General features: G+C 44.0%; 1 protein-coding gene across 1 annotated transcript in view; it reads right to left on the bottom strand.

Moving 5' to 3' along the window:
* The window catches only part of PEX7 (peroxisomal biogenesis factor 7), a 1,199,560-nt gene that overhangs the window by 502,327 nt on the left and 670,904 nt on the right, over window positions 1–26,329 (bottom strand). The window contains exon 7 of the mRNA XM_086927402.1: window positions 161–274. Within this exon, the coding sequence (XP_086783528.1) occupies window positions 161–274 (114 nt within the window). The remainder of the gene's footprint in view (window positions 1–160; window positions 275–26,329) is intronic.

Consider the following 26,329-nt stretch of genomic DNA (forward strand, 5'->3'; position numbering starts at 1 on the left):
AGTCACAAGCTTAGGTATCTGTACCTATTTTTAAAAGACACAACAATGGGGATAATATATTTTCCTTGACACAAAGCAACTATTTGCTCCAAGAACCATCAACAGACAACCAAACAAAGCACAGTTAAAAAGATAATAGATGTGAAACAAAATAACTTACTTTTGCTCTTCGGACAGCGTAGGAGTGTCCACGTAGCTCAAAGACAGGCTGTCGTACAGTTCTCAGGTCCCAGCCTCTCAAACTGCAGTCCACTGCGCCGGTTACAAGCAGTTTCTGAAATATGAAACAAAAATACATGTTCCATCATATTATAGATGAATGTCAATAGGTGTATTTGATGTGTCTATCTCAGGCTGGTTCTGCTTGGTTGAGGGAACTCAGTGGCAACCGAGCAATCTTTGTAATAAGTATAGTTGTTGTCAATAGAACTTCAAGCACCAGACAAGGGAGAAGCCAGAAAATTAAAATACTCCACACGTTGAACAAAAGCTCTGTTACTATCAAGCAAGTGCAGAAAGGGAGTTCGTACCTTTCCAGAAGTACTTCCTTGTCTCTTCCATTCAAGCATCTATCCATCCATTCAGCCTTTCACCCTTCTATCCACCCTCTGATATCCATCATTTCACCTTAATGTTATGTCATCCATCCATTCGTTCATTAGTCACTGTTCCATTCATTCACACATTTGCATATATCCATACATTCATCCTTTGACTTACACATCCATCTTTCTTTTTGTCATTGATCCCCGCAGATTTCCATTCTCTGCCATTTTTTACCATTCCATCCATCACCCTCTCAGACTTCCATTTTCTTTGCAATCCTTTCACCCATCCACCCACTTAGCCATTAACCTATCCATCAACCTACTCACTGAATAGCACTCGTTACAATGCATGTGATAAAGCGGGCTGCAGAAAATATTTTATTCTGGCTTGTGGATTCAATTCCCCATAACATTAACTGATTAATTAATGCACTGTTGCATGATTTATTTTATTAATCCAACCTAGATTAAGTTTGCACCACACATATACACGCGGGAAACTAATTATAAGTGCTCTTGTCGCATTTGCAAGTCTGTTTTTGTAACACATTATTAATATTGTCCTGTTTGTTATGTCTGTCCTATTGTCTTTGTCACTATTAATATGCAGCTGATCATTCATGGCATGTGCTTTTATATGTGCTTATATGTATGTCTTATGTTGTGTTTGTCTGTCTGTGTATCATTTAATCATCTTTTTACTCTTTCAGAAACATAAAGCTGGATTACGTGAAGAATAGTAGTTATTATATGTGTTGCTTTATTTGTTTGCTTCTGCTAGTTGTCATTTATTAATGGGTTAATTACTAGCAGGGAAAGGGTGGGTAACAGAAGGGTTTGTTTTACCTGAATTCATTATTCTTTTGTGTTTGTTTAAATAATAGTTTTCTGAAAAAGTGATGCAAGCTGAAAGTGGCGCAGTGACGCAATCAGAAGCAGCGCAGAAAAGGCCTGCTGATGCTAAGCCACAGGAGAAAGTTTATTCTGAAGTGGAAGAAAAGCCTTTTATTATGAAAGCTTCAAAAAATGAACTGCTAAAGTCAACTCTGTGGAGTGGGTTTGGATGTGCCATGGAGAGCTCAGAGCCGACAGGCTCAAGGTTGAAAGGAAGAGACGTGACAGATTTTGAATTGCTTCAACATTTTTGCTACAAATTGTAGCGGACTAAGGAACTGTCGCCAGGATTCTGTGCATGAACAATGACTCTGTGTAAAGCCTGGTCTCGTGGTGGAAGATGTCACAGTTTACTGTGGCGTGAGGTGGTTCAGCCAATGGAGAGCCAGAATTCAGCTGTTGGAATGTGAAAAATAGTTAGCTCAGCTTATTTTAGGGTATAAGAATAGGCGTTAGCTGCAAACTTTTGGCTTACGCTCTTGATTCCAGAAGGACGTGTTCTGCTGTCCGTTGATTACACGTAAGATATGTAACTTTTTAAGACTTTGTTTTCAGGCGATGAGGGTAGAGACAGAATAGTTAGTTAGGTTTTGGAAATGCTCTTTTTCACTTATTTCTGCTAATGAATAATATATCTTGAATTAAACTCTCTTTATAAAATGCTGAATAAAACTTACTTATGACTTTTCCTAATGCTTGCTTAATAAAGTTCCAAACCTAAGTTTTCTAAATATGTTTTAATAAACTTTTTAAAATGACAAGCTGGTTTTGTTTTTTGAAAAGAGTTCAATTACAACATATAGAATCCATTCACCTCACTATGTTTATGGGCCTGGTATTGATTGGTAAGTGTATTAGTGGATTGTGTCATCATTTATAAAGAATTTTAGTTTCTGGGCTCTAACAATTTGGTAGCATCAGACGGTTTATATGTTGTTTTTGACATGCATGTTACATATATGTTGGTATAGACATAGGATTGATGTTTAACATATGTTAAGTTTTTGATTTTGTCAGAGTGTTATATGTAGTCTTAAGGAATTTTTCCAGCAGTGTGAAAGATTCCTTGTTATTTGCCGGCCGGCAAGGTAGTGTGACTAGAAGAGTTACACAGTGCATTTGTCTGTTTCAAAATTGTGGTATAGCATATATCACGTGTTGTGGGCGTACAACACAAATTTAGGGACCTTAGATTGCATGCATGGTTAAATGTTTAGTGAGGATTGCCTATGAAATTGTAGCATTAAGCAGAGGGACCTGGTGAGCCTGTTATAAAGCTTTTTGTGAAAAGAGTAGTAGATATATCCAAGCTTGTGTGAAGGGTAAGGGTTGTTTTCTCTTCCAAGGTTAGAGTCCTAGGAAGAAAAATAAGCGTTGATTTCTCTTCCAAGGTTAGAGTCCTGAGGAAGGAAATAAGCGTAGTCTATTCTTATCAACGCTTGACGTTTTCTGTGGTTGGTTCAAGTCCTGCCAAGAATTTGTGTGTGTATGATCAGGGTTTTCTGTGTGAAGTTGCGTGAATGATTTGTAATGTCAACTGGGTTGAGTTTGAACTTGCTGGATCTAGGTGTCTGCTTTTAAATGAGACTCTTTTGATTATTACCTGTTAGAAGGGTAGGGTAAGAATTGCCTTACTAGTGAATGAGACTATTCTGTGAGAATAGTGTCGTCTATTCCACGCTAAGAATACTTGAATGAATGTTTAAAAACCTATCTCTTTGTTAGAGAAGCAGACAAATGGTTTGTTTTCATGTTGTTATTAATTGCGTTTTATAAAAAATGATTTAAAGTGTTTCTAAGCCTTTATGGTGAAGAATACGCTATTTTAAGCATTGTGCGTTATTTTAAACATTCTAAAAGCATTTTGCGCTATTTAAATGCTTTAAAAACGGCCTCGATTGAATATTGTAAGGGAGGGGCTGATTTGGAGGAGTGAAAGCGTGTGAGGAGACTTTGCAACTGCAGCCTGCTGCATACGTCAGAGCCTGCCGCGCTCTGATTGGGTGGAAGTCTTAGCAAGCGCTCCCATTGGTTAGAATACGATCTTTATTTAAATACTGTTATAAGTATTTAATATTATTCTTAATTGCGTAGATTTGACCTTCTCATTGGGATTCTCTGATGGTTATAATTATTGCGCGCTCGTTCTGTTCTTTTAATATTTTCTAAATCTCTTGATACCCCCGCCTAGCTACATGCGTTGTTCGCCTCGAGCCTATCTAATATTTTGCTCGTTTCCCTCTAGTAATCTGTTTTCTTTCCTTTCCGTAATACACCGAGCGTTCTCGGTGTTTTGTGAAGGAGGGGGGAGGCCTGCGAGTGAATGGTGAGAGCCGACAGCTGCAGCGGCTGATTACGTCGGCCGCCGTGCTGTGATTGGGAGACGCGCCGTCGCGTCATACAAAGGCCGCGCTCTGATTGGGCGAGGCCGGCGAGCCCCCACAGAGGAGCCAGCAAGCTCCCGCGCTGTGATTGGGCGAGGTGGTCGAGCCCACGGAGGAGCCGGCGAAGCTCCGTGTGTTGTGTGAAATTAGAGGGAGCCGCGCTCTCATTAGGAGAGGCTTTAGTTTTATTTAAATTAGTCTCTGTCCTTTTTGAAGAAGTTAGCAGCGTGTCAGCTGATGCGCTGACATTACATTGATTAGAGTCACCAAGGCTGCGCTCCCATTGAACGCTGGTGTGTTGCGCTCTCGTTGGTTGCCAGTGCGTCGCGTCACGGCAAGAGCCGCGTTCCCATTGGACGAGGCGCGTCGCGTCACAGGAGAGCCGCGCTCCCATTGGGCGAGGCTTCGTGATTGAAGCTAATCGGCTCCGGCGAGGTTTTGCTGTGATCGCGCTGCTGCGTGAGCGCGAGTGATTTAAAATTGACACGCTTTAGTTGGTGGAGCGAGCGTGTGCTTTAGTTGGTGGAGCGAGCGCGTGTGTTTAAGAAGTGACACGCTCTCGTTTGAGGAGTGAGCGCGTGTTAGGAAGTGCGCAGGTTTTTAGAGAGCGAGTGCTGTGCTGTGGTAACACGCTCTTGCTTATTAGCATATTTAATTTTTATTGTGAGCTGAAGCTGAGAGGAGGCTTTGAGGGGCTCTGTGAGACGAGCCATTGCAGTGCAGTGTCAGGAAGAAGCTGGAAGTGACGCATACAGTCACATGTTGTCTCATTGGAGGCTAGCTTTGTACTGATTGGTTGTTGACATTACAGTGTCACAGGGAGGCCGCGACCGGATTGGTCGAGAGACAGTAGGTATTTCCTTTGGCTGAGTGCTGTGTAGCTACAAGGTGATTGGTCAAAATACACAAACCATTGTTTACATTTTCCAGAAGTGATTTTCCCACGCTATTAATGCTTGAAGCTTTAATTCTTTAAATTAAAAAAATTAATTTGATATTTATCATTGATAATTAGTAAATAATACAACAATAAAGACCCTGATTAGGATTATAGCAACAAAGGTGATTAAAATAAGGACATTAATTATTTAATTAGTACATTATTTGGTAAATTTGTTTAGAGATATAAATAAAGTTATAGTATTTACAGCACTGTACACTAGAAAAACAAGCACATTTAGGCTTAATTTTTACAGGTATATGTTGCAGAAGGTGTGTAAGTAAAAAAATAAGTACATTTAAAACACATGTGATTATTTTATTGTTGAAAATAAATAAATATTTTGCGTTGTTATTGTTTTTGCAAATTTATGTTTTCCCTTCCAGGTTTATTAAAATTAGCGATGCAGGTAAATTAGGAGTTACATTAAATTGATCAGGTTATAAAGTTATACTTCACCTGACCTTGTTAAATTAATTAATTAATTGATCAGTAAACGCTATTAGGCCAATTAAGTGAACGTAATTACTTATTGTAATTGTTTTGAATTATTTTAATAAAGGTAAGTATTTTAAAAATATGGATAGTCATTATTTGAAGAAGAAAACGTTTTTCTGCCATCAGAAAATGAAAAATGTATTTAAAAAGGTTAAAAATGTTGTTGCTACATGTGAGAGCAAATTAATGAATAAACAGGTGAGTAATGAAGTAACTAGTAAGCATAATAAAAATACAGATGCTAAAGATGCAGTTTTAAATGACACATATTCTGAAAGAATACCACCTCCCCCAAAAGAAATCATTTTTAATGAAAATTCGATTCCCAAATCAGCGAATGTAAATAATAAACCTGATAGAGAAGAATTAATTGATCATTATAAAAATTATGTTGTAAATACAGATAAGGACAGAAATAAAAGCAGATCCCCAGAGCAGATTAATGTAAAGCCAAGAGTCCCAGTTCAGATTAATGGAGTCCCAGTCCAGACACCTTCTCAAGGTGTCACAACAGGTAGGTATGATGAGATGCCTAGTACCTCTGAAATTAATATTCCTGATCATGTAAGTTCTACAAATGATTTAATGGAGCAGTTAACGTCAGACATGGAAGCAGTGACAGTTCCTGTGACAATTGAATGTGTTCCCCCAGTGCTTGGAAAAGATGAAACTAGTCCCACAGCTTTAACGGTCCCAATTCAGCATTATTCTAATGTACCTGAAAATAAGTTAATAATGATTCCAACTCAGCAAGAGAGAGTGATGACTCTAGCTTTACCTAGTGAAAACTTTGACGTTGACCTGATTGACTTGACACAGCCTGGTGAGTATAAATTACTGGATAATACAATCAGTACAGACAGATTAAAAAGATTGCAGGATGATGAGGACATTGAAGGCTTGAACAATACAGGTAAAATTGCCTCTGCCAATATAAAAGATTTAATTTGGGCTTTGAGAAAAAGGGGTAGTTTGAATAAATGGAAAACAAAATGGACAAAGAAAAAAGAGAAGGAAAAAGTGACTTTAGCTTTTGTAGGTGAGTGTAAAAATCCACAGATGCAGGAAGAGATAAATAAGCAGCAACAGTTGCTGAATGAACAGCTACAAATTCAGCGACAGGTGGTGATTCAGCAGAATGAGATACCTTCGCCGCCATTTCCAAATTATGATAATGAGCAGAAATACAATACAGATACAGGATTCAGTGGAGACAAGGAAAACAGACCTGATCCACTTAAAATTGCAAACAATCAAGGAAATTCATTTCCTAATGTTCCACACTACAAGATGAAGTCAGAAACAATTCCTGTTATTGAAAATTTCATTAAGCAGGGTGTCCTAAAAGAGATTGAGAACAGTCTTTGTAATTCATCAGATATGGGAATTAGAAAGCCAGATGAAACGTACAAAATAGTACAGGACCTGAGAAAAGTTAACAAGATAGTTATCCCTTCTTGTCTTATTGTGCCTAAACAAGTAGAGATCCTTTGTCAGATACCACATGATACTGAGTGGTATTGGGTTCCAATACACCCAGAGAGTCAAATAATTTTTGCTTTCAGGTTCCAAGAGAGAATTCCCAAACAGGTAACTATTATGATTCAGACAATGGAATACGGTAAGACGCAAAAACAGGTAAGAATGCTCCTAGGCATGGTTGGTTACTGTTGCCAATGGATTAGTGCTTTCTCAATGTTTGCAAAACCATTGCAGAGACTGACAAAAGCAGATATAAAAGACCCGATTGTCCTGACAGAAATTAAACTTGAGGCCTTTGAGCAATTTAAAAAGAGTTTGTGTGAAGCTCCTGTTCAGGGCATGCCAGACTTCAACAAAGAATATGAGCTTCTAGACCAAATAGCAGAGATAAAATGTGCTGGAGAGAAAAATGATCATGTCTTAAAAGGCGATGAGCACGCAGGTACCATTGTTAAATTTTGCGCTCAGGAGTGGGTTGCAATCAAAGGGGAAAAATTCAATGAACATGTTTCAAGCATCCTCATACTAATCTTTGCAATTCAGACATGGCAAGAGTTAAAACATTTACAATATGAGGCACATGTTGAGGAGAAAAACACATGGCTCAAAGAAGGTTGCAGACAGCGAGAAGAAGATGAAAGGGTTTACGAAGATGAAAGGGTTTACAAAGATGGCGGACTTGTTATGTCCAATTGCATGATTGCTGACATGGCACAGATGTACCATGGTCCAGGTCATTTAGCAAGAGACACAATGATTCAACTGTTCAGGGAAACATGTCTGACATGTCAGGAAAAAACATGTCAGAAAAACAATCCAGATCAAAAGACAATTGAGAATTTGGGAACAATAGGCCGGGAGGGTGGTTCATTTGCAAAAATTCAAATAGATTTCTTTGAAGTGCCCCAACAAAACAAACTGAGATATGTTCTAGTCATCATTTGTTTACTTTCAAAATGGTTAGAAGCTTTTCCAACAAGAAAGAATGATACAGTTTCTGTATTCCATCAGTTGGGAACAGATGTGGAAAAGGAGCAGGCTCATGATCTATTGCCAAGAGACTTAGTCAGAACAAAGGCTCATTGGAGGAGAAACTGTCTAGTACCCAAGTGGCAGAAAGCAAGTCAGGTGACAACAGATACTGGATGGATGCATATCAGTAATACCGCACCTGATAACACTGATGAAGTTAGTGAAAAGACTACAACTGATTCAGACTCTGAAAAAGAAATTCCTGAAGAAAATCCAGATCTTGAAGATCGACAAGATGGTCGACATCTGGATGATGATGTCAAAAATCCAGATCTTGAAGATCGACAAGGTGGTCGACATCTGGATGATGATGTCAATGTGAATGAAACATTGAATGAAGAAGATCTAGAGATTGTAATTCTAGATTCAGAAAATGAAGAAAATCTGCTAGAAGAATGTCAAGCAGAAAGAGAAGATTCAGAAGCAGAAAATTCTGAGCAAGAAAATAATCAAGTCCAGGAGAGTATTGAAAAGCAGAAGAGTAGCTCTGTGTGCGGGAACAAAAATCCTGAAACTGGGAAGCTAAAGGTGATCCCTGAAGAAGAGGAAGAATTACCAAGTACCAGCTGTAAGGATGATGTTCCTAATGGAGTGAAGCTGCTGAGTAAAGAAGTTCCTAGGTACAGATTTGAAGTCTCAGAAAATGATTCAGACGGGAGTGATGAAGAGTCTGAAATAGGAAAATTCAGAAAAAGGGCTTGGAAAGCTGATTGTAAGGAAAGCAAGCCTAAGAAGAAACTCTTGAGAAAAGGTGATGTCTGGCCTAAAGATTTAAAGTTCAAATATGAAGTGTCAAGTCAGAAGAGTGATTCAGACAAAAAAGAGCAAGCTGAGGAGAACATTGAAATGATTGCCAGGAAAAGCAAAAGACCATTGAGACCAAATGTAAAATACAAGTCTTCAGAATGGGCCTACATAACTATCCCTCCAATAGTTGAGGAGCGCAGTAGCAGTGAGGTGGTCTTGAAAGAAAATGGTGACAATGACTAAATTTAGTTTTCTTTAAGTTAAGGTTTATTTTTGGCATAAGGCTGAAGAAATTGTGTTAGTTTTCTTTAAGTTGAGATTTATTTTTGGCATAAGGCTGAAGAAATTTTGTTAGGGTGACACAAGGTCGAAGGAATTGTGTTAGCTGGAAACACTTTTATGTAAGACGCAAGGTCGAAGAAAAAATGTTTATAATTTGAGAAAAAAAAAAAAAAAGAGGGTATATACTATGTACTAATTTTTCAAAAATTTTCAAAAATGTACTTTTTGTTTTTTTGTTTTGTTTTATAATACTCAGATTGATATTTGTTTTGTTGGTGCAATTCAAAATGTAGTTATGTAATTTTAAAACTTAGTTTTTTTTTTATAAATTCATTGGGGGTTGGGGATTCAAAGGTGGAAAGGATTCAACTTAGCTGAATAAAGAAAGGGTAAAGGATACAGAATTAGTAAGATGTAAGACTCAATACTAATTTTGAGATAGATGAAATTAGATCTTAAATACTAATCCAGAGTAAGCCTGAAACATATTCAATAGATAACATTTTTTTATTAAAAATTTTGGGTGTTGTTTGGTGATTTTAATATCACCAGATGAGGGAGTTGATAAAGCGGGCTGCAGAAAATATTTTATTCTGGCTTGTGGATTCAATTCCCCATAACATTAACTGATTAATTAATGCACTGTTGCATGATTTATTTTATTAATCCAACCTAGATTAAGTTTGCACCACACATATACACGCAGGAAACTAATTATATGTGCTCTTGTCGCATTTGCAAGTCTGTTTTTGTAACACATTATTAATATTGTCCTGTTTGTTATGTCTGTCCTATTGTCTTTGTCACTATTAATATGCAGCTGATCATTCATGGCATGTGCTTTTATATGTGCTTATATGTATGTCTTATGTTGTGTTTGTCTGTCTGTGTATCATTTAATCATCTTTTTACTCTTTCAGAAACATAAAGCTGGATTACATGAAGAATGGTAGTTATTATATGTGTTGCTTTATTTGTTTGCTTCTGCTAGTTGTCATTTATTAATGGGTTAATTACTAGCAGGGAAAGGGTGGGTAACAGAAGGGTTTGTTTTACCTGAATTAATTATTCTTTTGTGTTTGTTTAAATAATAGTTTTCTGAAAAAGTGATGCAAGCTGAAAGTGGCGCAGTGACGCAATCAGAAGCAGCGCAGAAAAGGCCTGCTGATGCTAAGCCACAGGAGAAAGTTTATTCTGAAGTGGAAGAAAAGCCTTTTATTATGAAAGCTTCAAAAAATGAACTGCTAAAGTCAACTCTGTGGAGTGGGTTTGGATGTGCCATGGAGAGCTCAGAGCCGACAGGCTCAAGGTTGAAAGGAAGAGACGTGACAGATTTTGTATTGCTTCAACATTTTTGCTACAAATTGTAGCGGACTAAGGAACTGTCGCCAGGATTCTGTGCATGAACAATGACTCTGTGTAAAGCCTGGTCTCGTGGTGGAAGATGTCACAGTTTACTGTGGCGTGAGGTGGTTCAGCCAATGGAGAGCCAGAATTCAGCTGTCGGAATGTGAAAAATAGTTAGCTCAGCTTATTTTAGGGTATAAGAATAGGCGTTAGCTGCAAACTTTTGGCTTACGCTCTTGATTCCAGAAGGACGTGTTCTGCTGTCCGTTGATTACACGTAAGATATGTAACTTTTTAAGACTTTGTTTTCAGGCGATGAGGGTAGAGACAGAATAGTTAGTTAGGTTTTGGAAATGCTCTTTTTCACTTATTTCTGCTAATGAATAATATATCTTGAATTAAACTCTCTTTATAAAATGCTGAATAAAACTTACTTATGACTTTTCCTAATGCTTGCTTAATAAAGTTCCAAACCTAAGTTTTCTAAATATGTTTTAATAAACTTTTTAAAATGACAAGCTGGTTTTGTTTTTTGAAAAGAGTTCAATTACAACATATAGAATCCATTCACCTCACTATGTTTATGGGCCTGGTATTGATTGGTAAGTGTATTAGTGGATTGTGTCATCATTTATAAAGAATTTTAGTTTCTGGGCTCTAACACATGCAATTTCTACGCATGCCACTATAACGCAAGTCGTTACAACAATGCGCTGTTACATCGCATGCCATTACAACGCAAGTCGTTACAATTTCTTGCTGTAGGGGGGCGCTGGAGTTTGGAATAGTATAATTTACTTTTCCAACTCCAAAGTGTGCAACAGTAGGGAAGGTGTTGGATCGAAAATCCAACACTTTCTGTCCCCTACAGCAAGTCGTAACGACTTGCGTTGTAATGACATGCGATGTATAGCATGTGTTGTAAACGATGTTTCCCTACTCATTAATCCACCCTCTCATTCATCCATCCGCTCATCCGTTCTATCACTCGTCCTCAATTTCTTTAATCCTTTCTTCCTCTCACCTGTCCTTCCTTTCATTCTTAATTCCCATTTCTATTACAACTTGTATCTCCACATTAATTGTGAACTTTTGTCTGTCAAGTTGCAGACAAAAGAGACTCATACAGGAACCCACCCCCACTCTAGGTGCTAAAGTGTGGGGGTTCACGATGCCCCTGGCACCAGATATATCTGTCTACTCACTGAAGCCAAGAAACCTCCTTTATCAGGCATTGAACACTTAGGGGTAGAGAAGGTAAGTAGTCAAGGCTTACTCAGAGTGGTGCAAAATACTCGGATACAGTTACCAATAGAATGGTGGAGAATAAAAATACTGACCATTGATAAAAAAAAAGCATAAGGCTTTAATTAAAAATGAAAGGTACAACAGCACAATAATAATATCTTTCTTTAGCTTTACACGAAGTTCTATTCAAAAAATTTAATATAGGGAATCTAGTTCACGTTCTAATTGTATGAAAATGGGACACAATGGAATTATGTAATGTCTGGGTGCCGCTTCAAGAATACTAACAGTGTGCACAGAAGCGATGTCTAGAATGCAGGAGAAAGTTAGAGCTCTCTGCAAGTGCTTTGCAAATACCTATTGACTTTATGGATGGAGGCACATGAGCATACCTGCCAACTTGAAGAACAATCTCACAGTGTGAAGAGGGGTGGGGCCTTGGAGGGGGGGTGGGGCCTTGGTGGGGGGTGGGGCTTTGAAGGGGGCAGGGCCTCATGCCGAGAAGTATTTACAAAGCGCTTCTGAACCCCACCCCCAAGCCCCTTCCTCCTCAAAAAGAGAAATTTTGCTGAGTCTGATGCCGTTGTCCTGGGGTGTTTTCACACCCTTTAATGGTTCAAAGCTTCATAAAACTAGCTGGAAAACCACTGTTTACAGTGGTTTTCAGCTCTTTATCCCTGCCACTAGTAATATTGCTGCCTCGCCGGGAGACCATGTGATGGGAACCAATATTGTGTAACACAATAAGGGTACAAAGTTCCCCGGTGGAGATGTAAAAGACAGTGTAAGTGTGTAGAGTAGAAGAAAGAAAAAAGGGGGAAATATCCCTTTTGCAACTAAAACCCTCACACACCCAACAAGCTAGGTGTCATGCTTCATCATATGGGTTCTGCTCCTCGTCAGACTGACGCTGCAATGTCTGACGGGCACCCGTGAAGGGGCTCTTTATCGGAGATCTTTTGTTCCAGCCATATTTTGCTTGCGTGTGAGAGGGCGGGGGAAAGTGTAGTCGTGAGGTGAAGGTGGGTTAAAAAAGGTGAGTCTATTATGTATATTGTGGACTGACCCTGCTGTGCTGAGGGTTCTAAGGAAACGGGTGTGGCCGTGACGAGCTGAGCTCGTCATGAGCACACGAGCACCGTGGCTAATGACGAGCTGAGCTCGTCATGAGCACCGGGGCGTTGTGCGCGCCCTCCAGTACAGCGGGGGAATAACCCCCGCAGTCAAAGGGTTAATAAAGAGCACATCCACACAAAGTACTTCTCCTCAGCACCGTGGACAACTACGCAAAGTACATTTTGAGAGGCAATGTTTATTTTTTATATTGTCAATGCCCGGCAGCTCGTCATAAATAAAGTTTTCCTAAAACCATAATAAAACAAGCATTGACAAAGCCAAAATGCTGGCATCCAGTGCCAGGCCTATGGGTGTGCCAATACTGGTTTTCAATGATGGTGCCTGTTTTGTTGCATGGACTCTATGTTGGTGTGGATCACTTTTTGGGGCCAAATCTGTCAACTTCTTGCCATATGTTATGTTCTGCATGTGGCTCACTTTGTGACAGAACAGCATGCGTGGCAGATTTAAAGAAAGCTGCAACTCAGCAGAAAGTACCCTCCTGCCATAAAATGCCTGACATCCGGATTATTGTTTATCTTACCTTTCTAACCACCTCTAGATCAGGACCTTTGTGCTTGCAGGCTTTAACTCAAAATGGACCCTAGTATTTCTCCTGGCCATTAAGGGCACGGAGGCATGGACTGACCAGACCCCTGAACTCTTTTGTGTAATTATCACTGGCGGAATATTAACCATGGAAGGTCACTCCCTGAATTCCTATGAATGCCTAAGTCCCACAAATAAAACGACCTGTATGCTTTTCCAACTTCCACTTAGGTCTAGTGCTAGACCACTTTTGTCTGTGAAAATCACTGTAAAACGGTGCAGTATAGTTTCTCTTAACGAATTATGGGTCTAAAGCCATTAAGCATCAGTAGTCTGGATTTTCTAATAAATGTAAATTGTTCATAATTTTCTGTTGAGGAAAGACTCTTGAGGCAATAAACTACAAGGCCTCACTTCTTGAATTTAGAATAAAATGTAATGTCTAAAAACACAACAACGGATATGAAGCTATTCTAGAATTTCACCATACCACGATGTATCTGAAACCATGATGTATATGTGGAGCACTGCCACATATTTAGGAATTTCCTTAAAAAAACCTGTTTAGGTCCCTTATATACACATGAGATTAAAATCGACCAAAGTCTTAATGCAGAGCCAAAAAATTGCCTGTGATGTTTCCAAATTGTTCATTAAACAGTACCTCTCAGCTGCACATTACAGAGTATCTCTAGGACTCACCCTCTAGTCCTATTTTATAAATGGGACTGAAGGGGGAAGTGCCCGTGAGGAACAAGCGAAGTACCATTTCAGTGACCGGCGCCAGCGTCTTCTATAGACAACCCTGCTGCAATGGCTGCCTCCCAGAATATCTTGGTAAATTGAACTGCTAGCCTATGTAGAGAGGTCTACCCCCCCCCCCCCCCCGTACCCCCCAGATCCTGCCTCTCTAGGCACTGAAAAGGAAATCACCGATGCTTGTTTTGCTGATGGCACAAGGTGTACACCACCGGGCAAAGGCCCTTCACCCAAATAACTGTTATTTACCAACACATCTGACGCGTCTTACTTCAACAGATAGAAGAATCTTAATTCAATATTCCATCGTTTCTAGCCATCCAAGAATCTGTCGTAACCTCCTGCTGCGCTCCTATAATTTTCAAATAATATCCTATACTTTAATGTGCTTGCACTTCTTCAAGCAGATAAAGGCAGAATAAACAATAGGCAGTATCAACATGCTAATAAATACAGAGAGCCAAGTTCTAGATGAATTTCCAAGGCAAGCGTAATATGAAATAGCCCCTTGTCCAGTAGCCATATTTGCCTTCAACTATTTTTACCGCTTTGATCGGAATACGGCTCCACAAATGGACACCAAATAAAGCAACTTTGGTAAACCAGGAAAAATGACATATTCGTATATTCCTATGCAAATTATTATTCCTTTGGCCTTGCAAAACCTAGTTCGGCATATTCAACCGTATCTTTGTATTTATTCCCTCAGAAGGCCTTTCTTTTTTAAATGTTCTCTGTTATCAGGGAGAACCGCTATAAAATTGGCTAAGTACTTGTTGGATTCACAGAGAATTCCCTGTTGTTCTTTACAGCATCAGTTCTTAATCTGGTGTCCAAAATGCCTACGCGGGGGTCCGCGACTGTTTTGGAAAATAAATAATATGTGCAGATTAATACATTTGATAAAAATAAAAAAATAAAATGGAAAAAAACTTTAAATGTGAAAGAATTCAAAACTGAAGGCTAATAATTAAGTTGGCATAATTATCTTGATTAATGGGAGAATGACAAGTACAGCAAGCGGAACCTAGTATGGAGGATTGTAGGCCTCAATGAAGCACTGATATGCAACAAAAAGAGAGCACAAAACGAAGCCATAATGCAAAGCTTACTCTTTTAGAAATAACATTTTTAAAACTCCAAAATACCCATTGAAAGTAACAGTTTAATTTTTTTAAAGATTTTTAATTTGTGACTTAAAAATACTTCCTAGTTTGTGAGTTTGTGTGCGTATGCTTGTTTCTGTTATTTTGTATATTGCTTGAGGTTCATATCATAGACATTACTTAGGCTAGGGTCCCCAGCTTCGATTAGCGATTCAGGGTCCACAGAAGTCAAAAGGTTAAAAAAAAAAACTGCTTTACAGCCTGCAAACATAGAAACTTGGGAAATGTAGTCCTTGAATTGTGTTGCATTTTGCAATATTGACTTCGTACATTTTTTGGACACTGTTTTTTGCGTGAACAGTTTATTTTGTCACTCTTTCCTCTTGACACTGAGAATGAATCTCTGGTATTACTGGAAACTCATCTCATCTCGAAAGCAGCCATATGCAGACTGTAAACAGCAGCAGGGAACGAGACACCACTAGGGTCCACAAATAGAAAGGACCATCTTCCTATATGGTCAAGGTTTTTGAGATGTAATTGCTTGAACCAAGGTCACCAATAACTATCTATACGTTTGTTGTCTGAAGTTAAGAGTACATCATCTTCCTCGTCTTCTATGTTGAGCATTCCTATGTTACAATGCAGCTCAGTAGAGAGTCTCCTAAAACATGGAAAGGCTACAGGCTACTCTCAGTCCACAATGGAAGCCTGTCTTGTATCCTGATGCAGCACTCCAACACAGGTGTGCGTCAAAACTGGGGAGGTTTTGGCAGTGGAGGTTTGGTTGTTGTTCTCGATAAAATAAGAGCTGCCATTCAAGAGAAGCTGCAGATGAGGAAGGTGGCCCATTATTAAAGGAAAAGTATGAAGTTGGCCCATTATTAAAGGAAGTTGGCCCATTATTAAAGGAAACCATCAGGGCAATGAGGTGTAAGAGAAGTGCCCAAAGTAAAATCACACAGGGAAGCCTGAGCTTAAACTAGTGAATTATCGTCATGTCACGAACAATGTCCAAGATAATGCTTCACGTTAGATATGGTAAGGAGAACTTAAATCACTTATAATATTTGCACAATTTTCCATATAACAGCCCCACGTCAGCCCCCAAGTGCATAAGACGACTGACCATACTTTTTACTAGGAAATTGCATTCCAAGCCTATACACTCAAAGATGGCCGCCGACCTCACACTACAAACTTAATTAAGATGGGGTCTCCATTAAGCCTCCAAAACAAACATGGGTGAACGCAGCTGCCACACATTTTGTTGAATGGAGGAAAACCGCTGGCGGTGTGGGCACTATGCCGCAGACCACGCAACACGCAGGGGAGCATGGGCGGGACAGCGCCCTAGTCCCACACGACGGGCGAGCAGAGCAGCCCTCAGAGCAGCACCCCTCCCCTTGAGCGACCTCCCTACTCAAACAACCAATAGGGAGGGCTCACCTGGGAGAAGGGGGCGTTCCTTTAGGTATTTAGCGGCGTAGCAACTGTGCTCGGCCTCTCTTTCCCGCCAGGCGTCCCTTCGGCTCTGTGCTGTTCCCGCGCCCGAGCTGCTTACTTCTCCTCCAGGATTCAAGCCCAAGCTGCAACTACTTCCTATTCCCCTTTCGCTGGGGGTCACTTGGATACCTTGAAACTTGGCAGTGGCCAAGGGAAGGAAAGGCCGAGCAAAGTTGTTGGGCCTGCTATAAACCCCCAGGGAACGCCCCCGTCCCCAGGAGAGCCCTCCCTATTGGTTGTTGGCGAGGAGGGCGGCTCAGGGGGTTGGCGCGCTGCAGGCTCCGCCCGCCCGTCGTGTGGGACTAAGGCGCTGTCCCGCCCATGCTCCCCTCCGTGTCACGCGGCCAGCGGCATAGTGCCCACACCGCCAGCGCTTGCTCCGCCCTGTGCGCCTTACACTTATACACCAAGGAAACTCATGAGACATATTTGTGGGAAAGCAGTGATGCAGGTTTATTTCGTACAACAGGTAGCTGATGAGGTGGGTCATCTTACAGGCGATCCAATGCGGCAGCCCCTCGCTGACCCGCATGCCTAAGGAGCCATCTTGCACGGCGAGGCGATGCTCTGACGGTGCAGTAAATTATCACTTTTTTTCGTTATACTCCCGCCCCCCCTGTCAGGGCGGAGCGATGAGGCACACCCCTGGTCGGTTCAGGCCCCCCGACCGCCCGAAGGACTAACGGGGCGCCGACGTTGTTTCCTGGAACCCCCTCGGCTCCAGGTTCTTGGCTCAGGCACCCTTACTGTGCCAGGCAGAGGTATTTAGACTGTATCCTTCTGCCGCAGAGGTACCCCTGCCCTGTGACACTATGAAAGGTGGGCCTTTGGTGTGCTTCGCCCGTTCTCTATGCTGTGAAGGGAAATTGTAGCCTGCCTCGTTGGTATGCTCAGTCCGTCCATTCTGCTGTTCAGGTAACCTATTGTCTTGCCACATCCGCTCCCTGAGTCGTAGCGGGGGGGAGTTTTGTCCTCTGGTGCAGGCGATTGCTGCATGTTGGGCACCGCATTTGTTGCATTCATGGGCAAACTTACACGCCCTACCCCAGGTACATGTCCCTTTATTGAACATTCTGCAGGTTCCTGAGTTAAAACGTCTTGGTCCGGCTCCATGACACCTCCCCCGCCCCCCCCCCGAAAGGGCTGTTGGGCAGACCGCCTTGGAAACTGCTCCTACTTTTGCTCATGTTCCCACTTTTTTGTGTCACCCTCGCTTTGTGTTCAATGAAAAGTTTCCCTCTTGCTATTCCCAGTCCTGCACATATGTTTAAACCAGAGCTGAATGTCCGTATGGTCCCACCCTATGTCTGGTCAGCTGGCCATGGTCTTCCTAAATTCTTGATCGTACGAGAACCAGCCCATCCCCCCGGACTCTCTTGCCCCCTGCTGGATGGAGTTGGCATACTCCATCAGGGCCTCACTCTGAGCTGGGTCCTTCTGTACTATGATAGCTGCCAATATGTTGAACGCCTCGGTCCAGTTCTCAATAGTTTTTTCGGGCCAACGCTGAAATCTAACCTTGTCCTCCTCCTTCTTCCCCATCCTCCTTGTGTCTGCACCTGCGTTGTCATGCATTAACAGAGTCAAAATGTCGATATATTCCCTCCTCCATATACCTTCTTTAGCCGCCTGGGGTACCTATCTGGCCAGGGAACAGCCACCTTTTGACTTCATGCCAGGTCTCCCCAGGCCAGCCGGTTGACACGCCCCCCCTGGAGCCGAGGAGGCCCCGCCCGATGTAGGTTGGGCCAGCCCCCCCGAAAAAACCCCGCCACTTGTACCATTCGCCGTGCTTGATGCCGCCCCTTCTGTGGCAGGTGCTTGACCGGCAGCCTGCGGCATGATGGGGGTGGCACCCTGAGGTATAATGGGGAGTGACACTCTGAGGGACGATGGGGGCGGCACTTTGAGGAACACTGGGGGCGACACATAGAGGAACCATGGGGGCGACACTTTGCTGGGCGACTGCTGGCACACTCTGAGGGTTAAAGGCGGTGACAATCTGAGGGGTAACTGTGAGAATAGGGGTGACACTTTGAGGAACAATGGTGGCTGCACTCTGTTGGGTGCCTGGTAAGACACTCTGGGTGTTAGACGCGTTGGCGACCGGAGTGGCGGGCGGCAGCACTGGTGGTCCGGCCAGCAACGGTGACCCTGCTAGCAGTGGTGGCCCTGCTGGCAATGACTGAGCCCATACTTGACTTACTGGATCCGCTGATGTCAGCCCAGGAAGTGGGGCCAACCTTTCTTGTGCTGCTGCCATGGCGTCTAAACGTTTTTGAAACATTGCCATTAAACCCATCATATCGTCCATTGTCTTACCCATTAGGGCCAAGTCCGTTATTCCTGCCGCTGACTCGTGAACCACCGCAGGTACCACAGGCATCTCCACTGGCAACGCAGCGGGGGGGGGGGTTGGGGGTGGCGACGCCTGCTGATTGTTACGTGCTGGCACAGCCGGGAATTCTTTCCGGGTGATCTTCCGCTTGCGAGTGGACCGACGCGTCCCCTCTCCCGAGGTGCCCGGGGCGTCCTTGGGGGCCCCAGGTCGGCCAGCCTCCTCTAGCCTACGCGCCTCAATGAAACTTTGTGCCCATGCTGGCCCTTTAGTCTGCGCGACCGCCAAGAATTCCGCCCACAGCCCATCCTGTGGCAATGCGGCGCCGCGGGTGCTCATTGTAAAGGCTTCTACCCTTCCGGGTTCCTACGAATGAGAAAGTACATGAAGTTGAGCCACACGTTCCCGCGTCCACTACCCCCACCCGTGGCATCGTGCCTTCCTAGCAGGATCTGCTGGCTTGCGTCCGTTACGCTGGCAGCCACCTGTCCTTGTTTCAGAAAACCCACCGTCGCACGCAACCCATGCATTACCTGCTGTTCTTTCAATCTTAGCTGCTGCCAATACTTGCCCGCGTTCCCGAGCGCAATCTGTAAAACAACACTGCATTATTGATCGTCAAACCGTGTTATGTGCGAGCACACCTGTAAAGAAACCCGCGTTACGCAATGCGCCACTCCCTTACGCGATACCGCATTACCCGAGTGTGACTTGCACTTCGCGACCAAACTGCCCCTTTGTTCAATGCTGACCAGATGGACCTTGCCCTCAGCAATTACCTGTTGATCTACGCCTTCGTCCTATGCAGGTGCTAATTCTTGCGACGTGTTCCAAGCGTGATCTGAAAGAACAACACAACCGTTACTCATCCTGTACGCTGCGCAAGTGTCTCAACAGTCATGTCTTGTGGCCATTCAGCCAATTATCCTGTTCTCTAGCCTAAAGAATTCCACATACATTCCTCAACGTGAACCCTCGTTAGCGTTAAAAAGGGAACTAGTGTAGAAAGGCGACTAGACAACGCACATACAGACTAATTTGTGCATCATAACGTATTTTGTTTCATTTTGGGACAATATATACCATTTAGGCAAATGTTCGGCACAGTGGATGCAACTAGATAACAGGCGGATGTAAAATGCTCAGCTGCGGTGTAGAATGTGCGAGACAGGTGTAGTACAGACTGAGACAGGACACAGCACATGACACTTTAATGAAGTCTAGGGTACATGCACTGAAGAGAATAGTTTAGCTAGACTTGCTTTCACCCTTTCGTTTCTGATACTCAGCTGGGTGGAGGAGAGACAACTCGGCACTGCATGGCCTCCTCAATTACACAAGAGGTGACATCAGGCACCCTGCACCTGGTTGGATTGTGTTGGGTATCTATTTGTTCCCCCTCTCAGCAGCGGAGATAGGATGTGGGCAACGGACCCTCATGCTTGCTGAGTTCGGCAACCGCACTGTGCTGTCGGTCACCATGCCGCAGCTGATTTGCCCTGCAAGCCTGAACACGTCAATTCATCATTCTCTCTGAGAGGTGCCGCGTTCCTGCTTGGCGGAATGTGTAAAGGCAAGCCCGGTTCCAAGATTTAGGAGCCGAGGCACCGTGTAAGCGCGCCCGGTAATTGGATGGGCGGGGTTTGAACCTCGACGATGCGACTACACGAGTGCTGTGCCAACCCCACGGCAGGTAAAGAAAGGTGCATAACCCAGTGAGCAGCATCCTGACACTTCAATGTGTAGGGATGACGGACCTGGTGCGCCAATGGTGAGGAACAACGCTCCCATGGCAGGTAGAGTCTGGAAGGATTCAATTGGACAGAGGAAAATTGTTCAAAAACCCGGCCCACTTAAAGCCCTTGAGGCAGTATTGGATAATATGCTCATGACTTCACCGACTGAAGTGACCTTTGCATGCAAGAACAGAGGCTTAAATTTTAAAATATGAATACATAGACTTTTTAGCGTAATAAATTGGCGCTCACAGAAACCCGTCATGAGTGCGTTACGAAGAACGAGACCAACTGAGCATACACGGGTAAGGGACACGGCACGGGGGTGCGGGGGCATGTATTGGTCTGGGCAGTACTCAAACGGCGCAGGTGGTGGAGGAGGTATCTAAACCACGTTACAGTACACCAAAGGGATAAACAAGGCAGCAACGTAAATGTAGACAAGCGTACATCACGTGACAGTGTGAGCGGGTGACGCCGCAGCTGCCTGGAGGATTATGTCCCGCTGAGAATAATGTAAACAGAGAAACCCTCGCACACCTGTCCGTCACAAATAGTCGCCCTGGTTTTCTTGCGTATACTCTCTCATTCCAAATCACGGTGCAGGCACGGCGTGCTGAGGTCACACTTCTAAAACTAGCCACAGTGCCCACCACGTGCAGTTCGCTTACTCTTTTTGCCGCCACCGAGAACAAACTTGCATACCCAGTCCTGCTGAGACAGCCTGTGTTTCTTCACACACTCAGACTGTACCACCGCACACACGAGGTGCTGTACGTGTGCTCTTACCCTACAACCTCACCTCATCCCTTGAGACCAGCGCTGCCCCCCTGAAAGGTCTTATGATCATCATGTGTTTTAAAGTTGGACGCAAACAAACCCCCGAGCCCAATCATCACTTCCGGTTAAATGTCCGGCCCGGGAGAGCGCGTGCAGACGTTCAGGAGGCGGGAGGAAGTGGTTGCCGAGAAGGGCAGGAGAAACCTGCTGTGTAGGCATCATGCAGATTCCTGCTTTCCTTTTTAGTGCACGGGGATCAATGTAAAGCCAAGAGCTTAGCCAGCTGCGAGTCCAGCTGCTGCAAAGATGCATATGAATGCGGGGGGTTAATGTTTAATCTGCACCTAGTGAAGGATATAGCAGCCTGCTACATATCTGTTGGGAAGGTGCAACTTGCAAAGGTATGACCGATGGGTCATGCCAAAACCTGCCCGATGGGTCATGCCGAAACCTGCCAGCTACGGAGATCATTACAAGTACATTGTATTCATATAGCGCTCCCCACCTTCTGCTGAGCAATTGAAGCGCTTAGTGGGTAGCACGTAACTCTGGGAAACACGCTCAGAGGTAAATAGGTAGTAGATTAGCCCGTGAATGGCATCGGCATGCTGGCTCCCCAATCCGTGTTAGCACGGTGTTCGTCCCTTACAAGCATATGCGTACAAGAAATGTGCTCGATTTTACTAGGAGCCCGCGAGTCTCCCCGTCACCGCATGGCTGGTCGGAACCCGAACTTTACGCCGCAGGCCACTCATACAACTCTGCTTCATAACGTACAATCGTGTGTTCCGCCAATAATTCAAATGGTCCCTCTGTGCATCTGAGTTCCCCTGCCAGGGGAGGCCCGACTCCCAAAAGGATCCCCGCCACGCACAAAGAAGCCCAGCCCCCCCCCGCCACACCCGGTGGAGCACCCCGAACCCCACTCCCCACCCCGAGCACAGACAAACGGAGCCGCCCCACGTCCCCCATCTGCCCACGCAGCCACACGGCTCAGGCCCCGGGTCCACAACAACACCCCCGCCCACACGCCCGAACGCCCGCAGCGACCTCCCCCGACGGCAGGAGAAAAGGAAGCAACCCACGGGGCCCCAGCGCGCACACGGGCCCGACCGGCTCCACTCCAAACCCCCAGATAGATCTCGGAGTCCCAAATAGAGCCAGCCAAGCCCGCGCACACACAGGAGACCCGCGAATCACCCCCCCGCCCGCCGCCATCACGGGACAACACCGCCAACACTCGAGCCCGTGAACAAAGGATCGCCACTAGCCCAAAGCCCGAGCCACGCGGCCGCGCAAACAGCCGGAACACAAAACGGCTCCGCCCCGTCCGAACCCAGAACGGAAAACACAATTCAAAACACCCCCCCCCCATGCAGCAACGGCCAGGGCCAGGCCCCCCCAAGCGCAACAAAGATCCCTCCAAAATCGCGCCCCCCCAGACAAAGGAACCTGGCTCATTCCCCTGATTCCGCTGCTCGATCTAGTTCTGGACTGCCATCACCAACCCCCTCCCGTGGTCGCACCACTGGGCCCCATCGACCTGGTCATGCCCAGGAACGGGGCCGGGGGGAGGCCGAGTGATAGCAACATACCTCTTGATCAACCGACGAGAGCAACACGACGCACACCACGAACAGCGCAGAGCAGCCTAGGGACCAGACGCGGGAAGGAGAGGCCGAGCAAAGTTGTTGGGCCTGCTATAAACCTCCAGGGAACGCCCCCGTCCCCAGGAGAGCCCTCCCTATTGGTTGTTGGCGAGGAGGGCGGCTCAGGGGGTTGGCGCGCTGCAGGCTCCGCCCGCCCGTCGTGTGGGACTAAGGCGCTGTCCCGCCCATGCTCCCCTCCGTGTCGCGCGGCCAGCGGCACAAACATGGGTGAACGCAGCTGCCACACATTTTGTTGAATGGAGGAAAACACCATTGGCACGCTAATATTGGAACTGCTCCAAGCTGCTTCAAGATGGCACTGCTCCCTCCGAAAACCAACTTGGAATACATTACATCCTAGTCCATCATGCACTAAGCCTAGAAAATACGTTCCTATGTGATCGTAGTCAAGGGCTTTTTGACAACACTCAGTATCTGCAGATTCACCTTTAAAGTAGTAAGGGTTCAAGAAACGAGTCCTGAAGGTCAGACTGAAAATTCAGTTTCCAAAGGAGAGGATGGGAAATCTGGAATGCCAGTAAAAGGCTGTCTGATTTCCAAAACCGGCAATACCAATCTGAGGCATTTAGGATTGGGGTGAGTATTAACTGCACCTCACCCTCTGGATTATTTTGTGACTGCTAATCGAAGACATCAAAAAAGTTTTTGGACCAATTCAGAAAGGAGTAATCTCTCTCCAGATACCTAGACCCTTCCAGCCCAAGAGTCAAAACTAAGGAAATTGCTGTTGTGGAGAAAAAAATAAGTGCCTGAGCACAAGAGCAATCCAACACGTGCAAGCGTTCTTATGCAATAGAAAACTCTGATGCAAGGGTAATAGCTTTCTAGTTTAGGTGGTGGAGAGAGTGATTTATTTAGATGTTGCCCACTACATGGGAGGTTATGGAAGGCAAGGCTTTTGCATTTAATGAAGAAAGATAGATGAGGGTGGTAGCATGCGACGTGTGTGGTAGCATGCTATATAGGGCTGCTCGCTGGACAGCCAATTGAGGAGCTGTGTGCATGAAGGTCCTCTAAATTGCACGAAAGCAGCACAGGAGGGTATAGTTGCATGGCCCACCACAACTTCTGGAATGTGCAGGACAACACGGAAGCCATCCTGTACACTTCAACATGTTAGTTGGGGTTCTTCATGGAGAGAACCTTTCAGGTGTGGCATATGGTGGCTACACAAGCATAGGTCCCGAAAACAAAAAAGAGAATTTTCTTATTTAGGGAGATATGAGACGCTGGCAGATTAATTCACGCCTTGGCTCTTCCTGGGTTGCGTTTCATAGTCTTCAGCAGCGTCTTGCGTCTCCCTGTTCATCAAATCAACAGGAGGTTCCAGAGGAGTTGCTAGGCTTTAAGGCCAAGAGGACTAGGTTCCCATCCATCTTGTGCTGAGGCATAAGGGAACGGCTACTTATATGTAGGGATTGTACGGGCCTAGGTCCATGCCTTGCATCGTCCCTCCTGTTACCACTGGTAGATTTCCCAAAAGTATATGGGAACTTGTATATCAACACAGGAGCTCAGTAACTAAATGGAATCCCAGCGATGATTCCCCTTCATCTTTTCTCCTTCTTAGATAAGAGTGTGGTGAGAAGGGCTAATACCCTTGCCTCCCAACCTCCACTGTCAGCAGTGCCGCAGGAGTTCGATCAATGAACACAAAAGTAACATTAGAACCAAAAATATGAAATCTGTTGTCACTAGTCATTTCTTAGAACACAATCATAATATATGCCAACTGAAATTCCTTGTTCTAGAAGAAATTGAGAAGATGGAGGGTATAGACAATCATAACTATTTACTACAAAGTGAGAATTTCTGGATCAAACACCTTGATGCTCTTAAACCGCATGGGATGAATGACAGGATGGAATTCCAGAGTTACCTGTAATTCGGATTTCCATTGATTGATTGACTGACTGTATAATATGTTACAACACTCATTGATACGATTTGTATGCCCAACATTGATCTTCTTTGCATTATTGCAATAATTTTCACTTTTACGTTTATTTAGATTCTTATCTATTTACCCTATTACAGACATACCAGGTCTGATAGAAATTTTTATTTTTTATTCGTGTGTCTTTTGTGTTATTGCTATACACGTGAACATCTAGTCATTGTTTGACATAGCTAACGTGCATACACCCTTTATGTTTTAGTCGAGTTTATATTCACATATTTTCATCTCACCGCCACTAGAGACACCTAAACACAAGCACTACGTTTTAGTCCTATTTCATTTTCCCTTGAGATGATGTTGATTTCACGAGCTTCATTCCACTGCGTTCAATTTAATCAACACTAAGAGCATGTCACATTTGTGAATCTAACGCGCATGCGCAGAGTCACGTTTTTACAGCGTATGAGTGAGTATGAGAGGATGTCAATTTCACGAGCTTTGGTGCACCACATTGATTTTAATTGCACTAAGAGCATGTCACATTTGTGTATCTAATGCGCATACTGAGAGACACGATTTACGATATATGAGTGAGTATGAAGACATGGGATATGCCGAACGCCGGCATAAGACGAGACAATGTCAATTTTATGACCTTTGCTGCACCACGTTTACTTTCATTGATACTAAGAGCATGTCACATTTCTGAGTCTAACGCGTATGCTTGTGGTAAATACTTGATTTACCGTCCTAATTTCTATGCAGGTAAGTACTTAAACAAAAATAACTCAATCGGAAAGAAAGACGCAGAGTCCGTGGTGTTAGAGTTCTTAGGGGTTTTATTCCTTAAAAAGGAATGGTTCTGGTACCGGATATCGGGTTCCTGCCACCACTGGGGTGCAGGAAGGGATAGAGCAATATTTTATTGACAATACATAGCTTATATACTTAAATCATATAATGGAAACCAATACAGTAGGCGTAACAGCTGAGAGAAACAAGATAAGAGCGCACACGTGGTAGCAATACGTAATCAGAAGGTGTGAACATAGAGGCGTGTGCTAGAAACGTCACATGTAAGTGTCACAAGTGGGTGGATGCATAGCAGAATCTTGCAATGTCAGCAGAAATCTGAGGTCTGGATGCGCGCGCAGCTGCATGACGTGTGATTGACGTGAAACTGGAGGGTGCAGGGGACTTGACATTTACACTAGAGGAAAGAGACAGAAGTCTGGCATGTCAGATCAACTCGTACCTCTATCATATCTGATATCTGATGTTTAGGAACCATATTATCTAGAAGGAAAAGGTCTCTGGGGCAGAGGCTATTCTATACTGACTGTGAGTGCGTGCATAAGCGTCTAAGTGTCTGCATGAGATGCGAAGGGGCATGGGCCTACCATGGTAACAGGAGCTATGAATTACTTGCACGGAGGCAGTAAGGCCGGGCCCTTTGCTCTGCAGCTG

Source organism: Lissotriton vulgaris, chromosome 6, assembly GCF_964263255.1.
Source record: "Lissotriton vulgaris chromosome 6, aLisVul1.2, whole genome shotgun sequence".
NCBI classification, from domain to species: Eukaryota; Metazoa; Chordata; class Amphibia; order Caudata; family Salamandridae; genus Lissotriton; species Lissotriton vulgaris.